The sequence below is a fragment of the Athene noctua genome, chromosome 1 (assembly GCF_965140245.1).
Source record: "Athene noctua chromosome 1, bAthNoc1.hap1.1, whole genome shotgun sequence".
Classification (NCBI taxonomy): Eukaryota; Metazoa; Chordata; class Aves; order Strigiformes; family Strigidae; genus Athene; species Athene noctua.
Genome location: NC_134037.1, coordinates 258,154,611 through 258,169,353, shown reverse-complemented (window position 1 = coordinate 258,169,353; position 14,743 = coordinate 258,154,611). Strand labels below are relative to the sequence as shown.

The following is a 14,743-nucleotide window of genomic DNA, read 5'->3' as shown; positions in this document are numbered from 1 at the left end:
CGGTCCCCTTTTGGACCGGGAGAAGCGATGGGGGGGAGGTGACAGTCCCTGCTTGGAGGGAAGCGGGAACAGACAGATCCCAGTTGTGAACATTAAAGAGCAAAACAGAGCCGCCCCCTTCACAAATACAGTTTCCATCTCCTAAAGAAGACGATGCAAAGCAAAGCCCTGTCATGTGCATCACAGCTCCTCATGCGGGGAAGGGAAGCGTTTGGAGCTTGTCCATCTCTTTCATACTTTTCCTTAACGAGCTAGATGAGGAAAATCTACCCCGTTTCTGTTTCTCTTTTTGTTTTTCCAGAAAAAGGGAGAGAGAGAGAGAGGTTCATACTGAAGCCAACCAGCTGCGCTTCTGAGCGGGGAAACTGGACTGATCTCATGGCTTGCTTTTTATTTCATTAATACTTCATTATCTCTGAAAATGAACCTTTTGTGAAGCTCTTCTCCTAACTCTCCTTATTCCTTGTTCACGAGGTGGCTGCTGTGCAAGGGAAGAAATGGCATGAAGTAAATGACTCCAGTATAAAGCAATCTGCTTTGCCAAAGTGCCCAGTGAGCAGCACTGTCACTTTAATAATTCCAGGTCAAGGGATTGCTTTCCTCGTTTTCAATCCTCTCTTTTAATACATGGGAGGATCAGAGGGACATTAAAGACCGTAAGGCTGGGTGGCTTGCAGATAATAAAAATGAAAGTGACTGGCCAGTGACTTCTGTTGGGTAAGAGGGTGATATTTGAAGGCTGTTGTCTGGTGAGGAAAAAGGGACCTTTTCAGTCTGCTGTGTAGTCACCTAATATAGCTAGCAAAATTCATTCAAGAAGTGAAAGAAGTTAAAGAGTCACTTTGGACTGTTTTTGTCTTCCTCCATATTTGGATTATTTGGGCATTTTTGTCCTGCAAATAATGTTTTTGAGCATGTACAGGTGGAGTATTAAGACAGCTGCCTAGAGATGGACTGTGCCTTAATTGTACTACATAAAATCTTTTAATTTTCAAACTTTGCTGCCAGAAGAGGACTTATAATAAGGTTTTGTATTGCCAAGGAGTATTTACCCTTGTATTTTTATAGATTCAAATATATTTTAAAGAAATTGAAAAAGTCTCTTTAAAAAAGTCAAAAATCTTCTTTTTTTCCTTTTTTTTTTTTTTTTTTCCTTATTGTTGGAAGCATCGGAAGTCCAATACAAGAAAACAGCAAGTATTGATAGAAATGAAGACTGAAGCTACATTTCTTAACTGAACTGTAAAAGTGTTTTGCAATAGCTAGCCAGTTCCTGACCTCGCAAAGTGTTTCAGTAGCACATCTTTAATATCTATAAATAAGTGCTTGCAACCAGAAGTAGGAAGAAGAATGCCAGTCAAGAAGAAAGGTGGGCTATGAAGCTTCATATCTCATATTGCGTCCTCATTTGGTTAGATTGTTGATTTTTAGTACTTACAATTTCAAATCAGCAGTGTTTTAATGGGGGGTTGAAATTGTTTTTCCTTTGCGCTGAAAATGGGAGAAAAATCTGTGCACTTACAATAATAATTTTTAAAAGTATTTTTATGCCATATTTTAAGACTTGCATGTTGAATTTGGCCTCAAATAGTCATTTTGTAAAGCTCAGCCATCAGAGATCTTGAACAGACACCAAGAGAAAAGCTTGGCATTTAATTTTGTGAGAAGCCTCTCTTACAAACGCTAATGAATTTTAAAATCATAGGTTTAGTCTATTGTTTATTCTTTACATGTTTGGCGGATAAACATCAGCCATCAGTAGCAGCATGAATAGATAACAAAGTTTCAAGGCTAATTTTAAATAAAAGTTATGAGATTTGTGTTTTAAAGGTGATTTGAATGTGTTGGTTTGTTTTTTTTTTTTTTCCAAATGTGATTTCAACTGATTTCCATGCTTTAATACAATATAAAAGTACTATCCTTATGAATGTAGTATGGCACCATTTAAGAAAAGATGACTAGCCTTTTTGCCCTGTCTCCTAAAGTTGGTGTTTACAGCAAATATAGAAGCAGCTTTGTTAAATGTGGTTTCCATTGTTCAAAGAAGAATTAGGGAATATATGAGAGCAAATTCTTACTTTGAAAAGACTTGTAGACCTTAGGTTATTTCTGGTTCCTTGAAAATATGACACCGATTTAAAATTTTAGAATATGCTAATAAATAAATGGCATGTGAAACTTTTCTGTTTGGCTCATCTATCCAGATGTCCCTGGATCTGATATATCCCTGGATATGATGATACCAAAAGAAGGGGGAAGGAGCAAAAAGTGAATGTTACACAACCGAAATGGGAGTATAGTCGATGTGACAGTGGATCCTTTTCCTTGTAGGAATAACCCTTCAGTATTAGTTATGAGTTAACATTTACTATGTAAATAATGATAAAAACACACTGATTGCTAGAATTATTTCCATACAAAAAACAACAAATGGGATTTTGTGTTTGTATTTTAATGGATGACAGTGTAGAAATGAATTTTAAAAACTGAAATGCTTGAACGAATCGTATTGTCATTCATGTAATTACTTACAATTGTGTGTAGTAAAGATGGGAACGTATATGGAGGAGTACCACCCCTTAATAATTCATCCTGCTGTGCTGGAAACATGTCACCCTGATGTACTGGTGAGACTTGGATACTCTACCTGTTTACAGAAGGAAAATTAAGACTGTCTTTTCATACTTTAAGTCTTAATCATTGATTAGGTGATTTACACTAAGGATGTTTCTGTGCTGGATGTTTAGCTGCAATTCAGTTTCAAAATACTTGCTGCAGGATTTTTGGGGTGAAATCTTACAGGCTCCTTTGTGCAGGAAGTTAGATTGGCAATCATAGCGGTTCCTTCTGGCCTTAAAAATCTGTGGATTTCCTGTTTGTCTCAAGTCAGTCTGGATCAGTTTTAATGTACATCAAGGCTTTAACTCTTGTTCTGTTTTATGAGGATATGTATTTTGACAATTTTAAAATATAAACTCAAGAGACCCAAACATCCTCCTCAAAATACCTTGTCACATCAGTCAGTGTACTGAAGTTGCCAGTGTAAACGTATTTGAGTATTAAAAGGATATTGTTAAAAATGTATTTAAGCATATAAATTGCAGGATTAAAAATGTTAGTGAACCCGCAACTTTATTATTATTTCGAATTACTCAAGTTGACTACTTCACGCAGTAGACTTTAACTTTCTAAATGCAATTAAAAGCATGCTGGCAACTTGAAACATGCTACCATTTTTTAAAAATTCTGCTATTGTTACAAGTAATCCCTATTATTATCATGAATATTAGGGTGATTGAAGGGGTTTTTCCCTGTTGCTTTTTTTTTCCCATTTATTTGCTTTATGCTTTTGACAGCTCTTTGTGTCTTAGCTAGTTTCATATTTCTGTTGAGGATTTATTTTCCCTTTCTGGTCTTCTATATTTGGGGAGTTCATGTCTACTATCTTTCCCACCTATGCCATCTGTAGAAATCTTGGTGGGATACTCTCTTCTAGGCTGTGAAAAAGTATGTATTTCAATAGCAGCATTAAGGACAGGATTATTACTCTCCTTTTCAGCACTTCTTCATGTATTGCTATTTTGGATTTGATCAAAATATTCTCCTAAAATCAGTATTGAGACAGAGAAGCCGGTAAAAATAAGTTTTAAAATATCCTGAGATTTATCACTGGAAGTTGTTACCAAACACTGCTTGCTTTGACATTGGCTGGTTCTGGGTCTTTCTAAAGAGCCGTGAATGCATTTTGAGAATTTGCCTTTGAAAGAGCTCTCACATCTAGTACTGGTCTTCAGATTTCATGTAGCTTTGGACCTAATTGACACTTCACTGCTTGATACGATGTCTGCCATCTTGCCTTTAAAAGTCTAGGCCTGTTTAGTCAGGAAAAAAATAGTTTGTTTAATAGTAAAGACCATGTAATTTAGAGGAAGCGTTGATTTCTTATGGATGTGGAAAAAAAGGCTTGCTCATTCTGATCATGTTTGTGTCGGTATGTGATTGCCCTTGCCTGACGTGCTTGAGTGAAAGGATTTTGTTTTCTCACTTTGTTCTGGAGGGAAATAAGGCTCTCCATTCCCAAGAATATTCACAGAGAGGGCATGCTTGCTGTCAGTCTCAGGAAAATTTTAAAAAAAAAAAAAGAAAAAAGCAAGGTTGGAAAGGAAGAACAAAGTACCCTGCAGGCGTTGAATGTGGTCCCTTTAGATAAGGGGCGAGACATTGTATGGATTATTGCACTACTGCTGCGTGATTAAACAAATGGCTATTTGCTTTGGCTTTTGGTTGCTCGTCTTTCACTTAAGTACACTTAGAATTTTAAGTCAAACCAGACATTTGATCTTAGTTACAAAATTATTTGTTGGACAGCGGCTCTTAGAGGTGATATGGGATGAGCAAATTTGAGAAGTAAATAAATTATTTTTATTTAATTTTTACTTAAATGAACTAGGATATGTTTGAATACAACTATTCATAACAAATTTATGGAGCTTCTTGAGGAAAGCCTTGCTTCAAAGTAAAATAGTACTACCATACAGAGGTGAAGCCAGGTTACTAAGGGAAGTCAGTTTTTTGTGTGGTTTTAGATTTCTTCTCTCCTTCCTTCCCCGAGATACTTAGCTGACTTGATTTCTGTTAACTGTGAGGGACTATATTTAGATCTGTAATTGCATGTATTTTGGATTCATCTATGGAATAGTTAAGAGCATAAACTGTTACTGTAATTCATTCATGTCTTTCACAGTGATGGAAAGAACTAATTAAATCCATGCTCCTCTGTGATGGAGACCAGATTCCAGTTTTGGAGCCCTGCTTGTGATTCACACAGAGATGGCAGGAACCCCCACATCTAGATGCCTGGCTGCACATGTGCTTCTAGACTAACCCTGTCATCATCTTTATACATCTAGCTATGGCTAGGCAGTAAGAGGTACTTGAATGTTGGGATTTGTACTGCCCTCATCCTACTTTCTGCCTCTGAGAGTGAGAGGAATTGTATCTTTAGCCAGATGGGCTAACCTGTGGGCTGCTATTACTGTCATCTTGACTCCACCTTGTAGCCAGTTTATAAAGGCATGCTGAATCTGTTTGGCATGGAATAACTTTTTTCATCATACCTCTTACATAAAGAAATGCATTCAAGAACATGTTTTATTTAGCACATCAGTGCTTAAGAATTAAAAAGTCAGTCTGAGCCCATGTGGACCACTTCTGTGCCATTTTAGAAGACTCTGACAGATAAATTTCAAGAAATGCTGGATTTTGTAGTGGTAATGCTAAGTTTATGTGGCTGGTCTGTTGAAAGGAAAGGGTCTAGAAACCACTCGGCAGGAACTCTTCAAGCAAAGTTCATAAAGGACCAGACAAACCTGACTCCCATTGATGCACTGGAGTTCTTCATGCCCTAAATCTCTTTAGAACTGGCAACTTCTTTTTAGATAACAAAATTTAAATTTAGGATCATAACATTTTGTGCTCAAAAGTCTTAGTGAATATAGTTGTAGACACCTTACAACTTACAGCAGGAAATCCAGCACACAGAGATTTTTGTTTCCCTTTTACTTCTGTTAGGTCAGTGGTATTAAGGCTTTTTATCCTTTCAGTTGCTGAATAAGTATTCTGAAATAAGTACATGGCTAAAAGGCCACATTTTTCACTCCCAAGTTCTGTTCAACTAGCTCTCAGTTTTTGCAGCTAATTGAATGGCAGCAGTGCAAAGTTGTAGGTTATGTTTACTGACTGTGGAAGGACAATTTTGTTTTCCAAGAGTTAAACAAACAAGTGGCAGAAAATTGCTATCTAAACTTTGCCAACTTTCACCATAAAGCTTTGATTTAAAGATGTAGCTGCTTTTATGGCAGTAATCTTTTTCCAGCCAGACATTGTTTCCTCTGTGAGAAACAATGAGGTATTTTGCACACAAAAGGACTATAGGAGCGGGCATTATGCAGAACAAGTCTTTGTAATATAAATGCAGGCTGCAAAGCTAAGTGGGCTCTGGACTGGGAATAGAGAAATTTATATCCTTTTTCCAGCTCTACCACTGTTCTGGTATTTGTCAGATGTTCAATAGAGATCCATCCCTTTTTAGCTGCCTCACCTACCTAGGGTGCCCAGCTTGTCCTGGAGGGCTCAGCAGAGAGGGATCCACCTTCAAAGGACATTTTAACCCACCTAAGATCTGAATTGTCTTGGCAGTTGTCATCTTCTCTCTCCCCACAGACCGCAGAGGGAATGTAGGGTAACCACAGTAACTCACTTGCCTCAGTGAGATGATGTCTCAGTCTCTCATATAAATTTTAGTGGAAAAACCATCTCCTTATCTGAGATATTTATGAGAGCTGACGTTGTGTGTTCTATGAGTGCTATAAATTAACACTATTCATTATTTTTGTGGGGGAAAAGTGTTATAAATTATTGTACTGTTCGTCACTAGAACTGGAGGCAACCATAGTGTTGATAGAGACACAAGAGGCAGCTGTGCATCCTCTCCTCCATTCCTGTTAAGTGCACATTGCACTCAGTAGAAGTAATGGTGTCTTGCATTATAAGCATATTTTTTTCCTTCTCATCCTCTCTTCATTCCTTCTGAATTTGTTCCAGATGGCCAAGTTAGATGTCAGAGGGTGACCATGGAGAAAAAGCTGAATTTGTAATTAGTGGCCAAATGTGCTAAAAGATGGTTTTGCACTCTCTGCTTCAGCAAAATGAGAAAAATCTGCCTTATGTACCGGTTTTTTGCTTCTTTACAGGTATTTCAGGTCTGTTTCACTATGGTATCTTCTTGTATTTACTGTAGATTAAAATGGTGCCAAACTACATCTTTATAAAGATAATGTTTTCCTCTTGCAACATCAATCCCAGAAATAGCTAGTGAGGCTGCCTTGACCTGATGGGTGATGACAGTAGTAACCAAAATACAAAATATGTGAAGAAAACATTTGCTTTTTTTAATGGCTGTGGTCCAGAGAGGCTTTTGGTGGCATTAAATTCTCTCACCAGGACAAGTTAGTGCAAATGTCCTTAAGTCTGTCTTCACTTTTGGGATGGAGAGGTCAATGCTTCCTTCAAAACACATTTATCAGGGAATTGAATTATGTCGTTTCCTGGGAAGAGGGAATCTAGATAATTTAGGGTTTTACAAACAGAAACCAGTATTTTATGTTTTACAGTGCTCTTCTTTCACCCGGTGGTATGGCATATATCCCATTATGCTGTAGTGGAATAACTCAAGTCACCTTCCAATTCAGTCCTAGGCGTGCACTACAGTAATACTGTCTTGCAGATGGATGCCTGCTGAGCTGTGCTTTTAACAAAAAAAAACCCACCCAAAAACACCACAAACGAACCCCAAACCAAACTTTGCATATCTACAGATTGAGTTGCTTAATGCCCACAATTACAATTAATTTTCTGTTGTTGCCCAGAGGCGTGGGTTTTGTTTATTAGCTCAGAGACTCTAGTATAACACAAAGGTTCTTAAATGAAAAATTCCAACATGGATGTGAGAAAATGTAAGATATATATTTTGGTAATAAATAAAGGTGATTTAATATCTTTTATTTTCTTTTTTATCACTAGAAAGATGTTAGTGTTACTGACTTAGATCTGAAATTTCTTAATTCCAATCGTTTTCTTTCATGTGATGTAATACTTTTATATGAGTTTGGAAGTTATTTATTCCTGAACAGACATCTTTTTGTTAGCTTTCTGTCTTATTCCGATTTTCATATTTCTGTTAATTTTTATGTTGAAAGTTCTCTTAAAGCAAAAAAAAAAAAAAAAAAAAGGCAGCTGTATTAAGTGTGTAACTCATGGATTTGACTCTTGCAACTATAGTTCAAGTTCCACTAGTTTTGTGCATTACATACGATTAGATTGTAAGCTCTTCAAAGCAGGGCTCTTTAATTACACTGTTAAGATGTCAATTTACATTCATTCGGTGCTACATCATTTGAGGGTTTTGTGGCTTCATTTTTCATTCTGTCTTCATATCTGCATTGCTGATTTAGGAAATTCAGGTGATGATATTTATATTTGCAGGGTTTCTGTATTTTTAGGAGTCTCAAGGCACTAGAATCTGCTTGCTTTAGTGTCTGAGACATGAACTGCCTGTGTAGTGAGGTCACAAAATTTGAGAAAGGATCACTAATGAGCAGGCCCTACATTACCTTCAACGTGTTTGGGAAATAAACCTCACTGAATAAAAAGGAAAGGCCCTGGTGGGATAAGCAGCTGATAGCAGCAGCTGGTAAGGCCCTTCTGTGGTCCCTGAAAAGAAGTGATGTAGTGGGAAGGATCCAGGTCCCAAAGTGAGCCACTAATGATGAAGAAATAAGTGGACTTATTATGGTAAAGCGACACATAAACAGATTATACACTAAATACTAAGGGTTTTTTCAAGATTTAATTGTAGTTTACAGGAAGGGGTGAGTAGAGGAGGGATATCTGTGGGACTGCAGGGGTCAGATACTCCCATCTGAGGGCACTAAGGAGGAATGCAGCTTGGTTTTCAAGATGCTTTCTGATAAGCAGAAATGCTGGAGAAAAGTTTGTGATTTTATGCTGAGCTAGTCACTACCTGATCTTTATGTAGTTGTCCTGTTCATTGAGTAAGTACAGTTAGTCACATTTAGAGAAATATATTTTAAAAAAATATGAAAGGTAGCAGTTCAGCAAAACAGATGTATGGTTACATGTTGTAAAATCAAGTGTGAAGATATTTAGACAGCAAACTGCGGCTGATCATCACTGATAACTGAAACTTTTCTTAAGGAGCAGTTTTGCCTATAGTAAGTTAGATAAAAAGTCTGTTTCTTAACAAACAAGCAAAAAAAAGAAACCAAGCACTCTTACTATCATCGCTTCCCTGGTCGTGTGTGTGTGGGGGTGGTAGTTTATAAAGCTGACGCCATTTCTGTCCAGCTTCATCCACTAGTGTTCTGTGGCATTTCTGGTTCTTCATCAAGAGTTTAGAGATTGTGTTTTAAGAGAAATTTAGTTCCAGAAAAGAGAAAAAGAGGCTTTGGAAATGCAAACCCTATACAAAAGTTTTAGGGGCTAGAACTGTTTAGCCTGGGAAAAAGGAGACTGAGCAGGGAAGGGACATGACAAGTCACACAGCATAGAAGAGGCTGTAAAGGGAATAATGGTGCTTTGCTTTCCACATCGACATCTGGAGGGCAAGAAGTAGTTGTCCTGATTTATAACAAAAAATATGGAAATTACATAGTAGAAAAAAAAAAAAAACCAACAAAAAACCACTAGAAACTTCAAGCACTGAAATCAGATGGTGAAGGACCTAGTGGACTTTGTAGGAGGTTACCAGTGCAGTTAGACAGGCATCTGTGGGATGGGTGCAAGCCCGGGTCCTTCTGCACAGCCGGGCAGTAAACTGGAAACCTAATAGTAAAATGGAAACCTAATAGGGCTCATCCAGGCTCTATGGGTCTGTAATTTCTGTTTCTCAGAGAATTCAGCTGACACATCAGAGCATAACTCCTGCCCTTCAAATCAATCAGACTTGCCAAGAATTTAGCCCTCCTTCGTAGCGTCATCTGCACAAATCAATGTTCTGTAACAACAAGAGACTCTTGTGCAACTTGTGCTGTCTGACTGCAGCCTCCTGCACTAGCTGTTTGGAGCACAGAGACCTGCAGTAACACCACTGCGTGCAGAGCTGCCTGTCCTCCTTACTCTACTCCAGTTTCCCAGTTTGGATGCCTGGTTTCCCCTTAATATACCTGAGCATTTAATATTGCTTTGCTCTGTGAAATTTGCTGTGGTGCTTGCACAGCACTTCTCACGGAATATCTGGCCCATTTTTTTGTCTGCTAACATCATCAAGGTTTGGAATAACTGCTTCACAACTAAACTGTTCCAAAATTTGTGTTTTGTGGGAAAGCAGTCTGTGCAGAGAATTCACCAAGGTTCATTTGGGGAGGTTGCACTTCTTTTTACAGTTAACGGAGAGCAAGGACAACTGCGAATGCAACCTTAACTTTTAAATATCATTCCTTGAAAGAGTGTCTCCACTGGCCCAGGATTAATCTTCACAGACCATATGTCAGTCTCCTTTCTATGCTGGTCTGGTTCCTAAAAGCTGAAACCCCAGGAGTAAGCCTGCCTGGTAATCCCTTAAATGATTAAACCCTCTTTTTTCTCTCTGCTTGTTTTCCCTAGTGGGTCAGAAGATGGTTTATGTGTCATGCATGCTCTCAGGAGCTGTTATTTTTAACCCTTTTGCTTGTTTGTTGTGAGTGCTGATCACACTGGGTGATAGTATTTGTCACATACGTAATGCCTTATGTTTCCTCAAGGTTGCATAACCCATATGTTGCCTTTTCCTGATAGTTCAATAAAGTCCTATTTTGGATATGAGAGGCCTGAGATGCTGAGAGCTTTCTGGTTTCTACAGGGTGAAATGCTGGGGTTTCAACCCCAAGCCCCAAATTAAGGCTGACATACGGGTGATTCCCACAGCCCTTCACAAAGGGGGGGTGAGTTTCCCTCTAAGCTTCCCTCCAGGGTGCTGCGGCCTGGCAGACAGAGCCATTGGGTAAAGTAGCCCCAGGTCCAGCATTGAGTAACCCAAGGTCAGGTGTCCCACTGAGGGATAAAAGCTGGGACCCCTGGCAGGAGGGGCAGTGTCTGTGTGTGAGGGGGATGCCCTGTGCAGAGTTCCCTGTTGGGGAAGGACCTCCCGCCTCCCTGGGACTGGGCTCCAGTCAGGTCTGGCTTTTGTAAACATGGGCTCTGTAGGGATTCAGTATGTGGCTTCCTTGGTCTTACGTGTTTGGTTTGTTGACTCTGTTGTCTCCCATCCCTTCTATGGGAGACTGCATTTCACTGTTTATTCCACCCATTGTTGGTTGTTTGGTGGTGTTGTTGGGGTCAGTGGGATTGATGTCGATTATGTATAATCTGATTGACTTGGTTTGTACCCCCAGTGCTCACCCATGTACTGACCCTTTTGTGTCAAATACAATTTGATTATGGGTTCATCTTTATGCTGGCTGTGTCCTTTATGCTAGGCCTAGTAATTGGCAAAACACAGGGCCACATATTCCCTGACTGCTCCCCCTCTGTGCAATCTGCTAGATTAATTTATGTCTCATATATGTAAATATTTTGTGTTTATATTGTTTGTTTATATGTAAATACTTTATGATTGTCATTTGTCTAATAGTTCCCAAGCCTTTTGAAGCATTGGAGCCTACAGCTTGTGTTTTTCTTAATCACCTTAGTGTACAGTTTCTTGTGTTTCTAAAATTTAACTGGCTTACACCTCCTCTGTGTGTACAGAGCATTGTGTATTAACAGGATTTATTCCTTTGTGTTTGCTGTTGCGTGTGATGATTTAGAAAGGTAAATGAGTTACTGATGGCTTTGGCTTGGATCAGTCCCAAGGCAGGTTGCCTGGAAGTTTCTTATAAACTACTGTATCTCCTCCCACTCATCTGTAACAAGTAATTTTAATTTTTTGAGCTTTCCAGAGCAGAGGATCAGAACAAGAGATCTTAAAACAATTGAAACAGGGAGTATTGTTGCTCAGACCTCTGGCTCTTTTGTAAGTGGTCACCTAAATGAAGGTGCGAACTCTCCAAAAGTAAAAGTAGTTTTTGAGATCCTTATCTTCTAAAGTTACCAAGTTCGCTGAGAACTTCCTTGCTCTCTCTACTGCTGCTCTGATTCAGTTTCTCACTTCTATTTTGGGTGCTGTGTTTTTCCTCCCACATTCTTCATTCCTTTTCCAGCTTCAGTGCCCTACATTTTCCCGATTCTGGTTGTCCAAATGCTGGAAAGGATCTCCTGACATGTGTTGGCATGTTTTTCTTTAAAAAGTCCCCTATGCCACCGACTTTGCAAGTCAGAAAATAATCAAAATCCCTCTTAGGAAAGGGAGTGGGAAAAAAACAGAAATTTAAAAATCCCTTCATCTTATCAACCTGGTTAGGGTTAGATCTCCACTACTGTTAAACATCTCTCACTGATGAAACAATAATATTTTTCATTTAAGTCAACATTTTTCCATACTGTTGAACCCCAAAAGGCTTTTTGTTCACAAACTCTGATGCCAATGGGAAGCAAGAAATGCAAGTATGATCCTAAACTTACCAACAGACTGTTGTAGACTTGGTGTTTCTTGAGAGGCAGTGACTGCCTGAGCCACCTTGTGCTGGTGCAGGGCACTGTTAACCAGCTGCCTGTGATTTCTTGTTCCAGTTCTTGCTGAGTTTGGAATCATATTTGCTTTTTTTCTCTCCATCTTCTGATCTACCTTGCTGTAGTTTGGTGACAGGATCATCCTGCTATGGAAGGCAGCAGCAGCTCTCAGCAGACTTGCAGGTGTTCAAAGCATGGCAATTTGCCCACAAAACCAGGGATCAGTCCTGAGCAGTACTGTATATGGGTCCACATAGAGTTCAGCCCATATGACACTATTGTGGCCAGAAGGAACTCTAAGAGCTTGAAAATAGGTATGTAACAGCATCTGCCTGAATTATCTGGTGCTTCCATCATCTGTTTTTTTTGTTTTTAGTTCAACATGGCCTTGTTCGAGGAGTTTTGAAAATGGAGTGTCTTGGAGACTGGTTTTGAATCAATTTTATCTATCTTATATAGTTTCAGTTATTTCTGTTAGTCAAATCTTTTTCAATTTAATTATTGAAATTCATAGGTATTCCTAAATTATCTTCAGATCTAATATATTTAGTTCATCTAAAGGGTAAATGGTTTGAATAAATAACATCTGGGATATATTTAAGAAAACTGTTTCCCATATCCTATAGCTGTTGCCATAGACATCGTGTTGCATGAGCTGTGTCATCCTCTGTCCCATATGAAGGCATGGTACGTATCAAAGACTTTTTAATCAACACAACTTTCTCCACACCAGCGGATCTGCCATGCTTCCACTCTACCAGTCCTGTACTTTAAATGCTGCAGTAACTATAGTTAATGAACTCAAATGACGTGTAAGTGAAGTCCAATTCTGCTGCCTTCAAGCAAGCATGACTCCCAGGGTTTTTTATATTTTGGTCAACTATTTACTTATATTTCCTGAAGGCAGCAGAATTGGACCTCACTTACTTGCCATTTGAGTTCATCTAATTATAGAAACTGTAGTAAATAGTTGAACACTGAGTCTACACGGTCAAGCTAATGTACAGGTATTTCAAAGTACACCATGGAGCTTGTTTCTCCAGAGTGCTGCAGCTGTGTAGTTGTTTAGACCAGTGTGAAGTGTAATTAGAATAATGACACTTTAATTTGACACCATTTACGTGCTTTTCTTTACTCAGCAGTTGTATGGGTGTCCTCACAAGCACGGTGCACCTGCACCATGTAAGCACATTACTCAGTTTTTGTGTACATACCTCCCAGAAGATTTCCAGTCACCTAAACACATTAATTTATTCAAAACAGAGTGCCCACCTGTTATACTCTTACTGAAAAAACTGAAGTTCAGTTTTTTCTGTGTCTCCATGCCTATATGGAGTTTCAGTGATTCTAAAATTGCTTGCAAAAAATGAGACCATGTCAAAGACCCAGAAATAAACCAGAAGAGGAAGGGAATCCTTCTGTTTTAAAGTACTGGTTAGTATTGCAAGTGGCATCCAGATCTCAGATACGGATCCTGAGAAGTAGCTATTTGATTTTGGCATCATTTTATCAAAGTAGATGATAAATTAATTGCAGAATTACCTTTCTTCTAAATATGTGTAACTATGACATTTAGTCTTTCATATGTGTATTTACATTTTAAGAGCAATGCTTTAGGAAGCAATTTTTTATTGATGATAATTTAATTTCTCCTGATATATTAATACATTACCTGCTTATATGTATGGCTTCATTTATTGTTGACAGTATCCCTGGAAAACTTTTTCCTCCGAGTTATACTGAAGCTACGTTTTCTTAAAATATAACTTAGGTTATATTAACAATTTTCTATGTAATTTTATTATTTGTTTCATCAGATGTATAAGCATTTCCCCAACATGTTTTTTAGCTCTATACTATAACTGTCTACTTACAAAGCTTTAGAAAACTATATTACATAAAAGTGTGTCGGTGTAGTGTGGGGACTATAAAGTGTGGATTGTTCTCTAATGATGCCATCTAGAATAACTCTAAGGAAAGGATTTACCTTTTTTTGATTCTTAAAGAGATCAGTACATTACATTAAGCAGAGACTCATACTGTAGAAGAAAAAATAATTTAATGTGTGGTAAAACTTCAGATTGTTTGAGGGGGGGAAAGTTTTCCAAAGAGATCTAGTTAACAAAGCCATTGATGTACAGGTTTTTTCTCAGTATCACATATCTCTTATTTGTTGTATTGTAGCAATTGCCCATTCCCTGATCAGTAACATGAACACAAACATTTATGAAACACTTAAAAAATTATGGAGTGATAAAGTAATAAAATTTACAGAATTGTTAATTAGTTTGGGTCAATTTATAACCTCTTGGACAAGATACTGTAGGATCATAAAAGCTGTTTTATCTGCAAAAGAAATTTTTCTTATTATTATTGCATTAAGATGTTCTGAGTGATTTCTTTAAACAAAACAGGAATACATATACTATTTGGAATATATATGTGTTCTTTGTAGGATTGTATCTTCCGAATGGTTCTTGTCAAACTCATATTTCAAAGCCAATAGGATCAATTTAAAAATAGTGTCGTAATATGCGAAGAAACAGTAAGAAAAACTAGAACTGTGTCCAGTAGACCT

The 14,743-nt window shown here is 38.1% G+C and overlaps 1 protein-coding gene across 9 annotated transcripts in view; it reads left to right on the top strand.

Annotated features, from left to right (window-relative positions):
* Nucleotides 1–14,743, top strand: part of DLG2 (discs large MAGUK scaffold protein 2) — a 1,037,827-nt gene that overhangs the window by 559 nt on the left and 1,022,525 nt on the right. For 8 of the 9 annotated variants that reach the window (XM_074917829.1, XM_074917850.1, XM_074917842.1 and 5 more), the window contains exons 2-3: nucleotides 302–717; nucleotides 1,168–1,369. In XM_074917829.1, the coding sequence (XP_074773930.1) occupies nucleotides 1,351–1,369 (19 nt within the window). In that variant the 5' untranslated portion in view covers nucleotides 302–717; nucleotides 1,168–1,350. The remainder of the gene's footprint in view (nucleotides 1–301; nucleotides 718–1,167; nucleotides 1,370–14,743) is intronic. The other variant, XM_074917783.1, reaches the window with a different exon arrangement.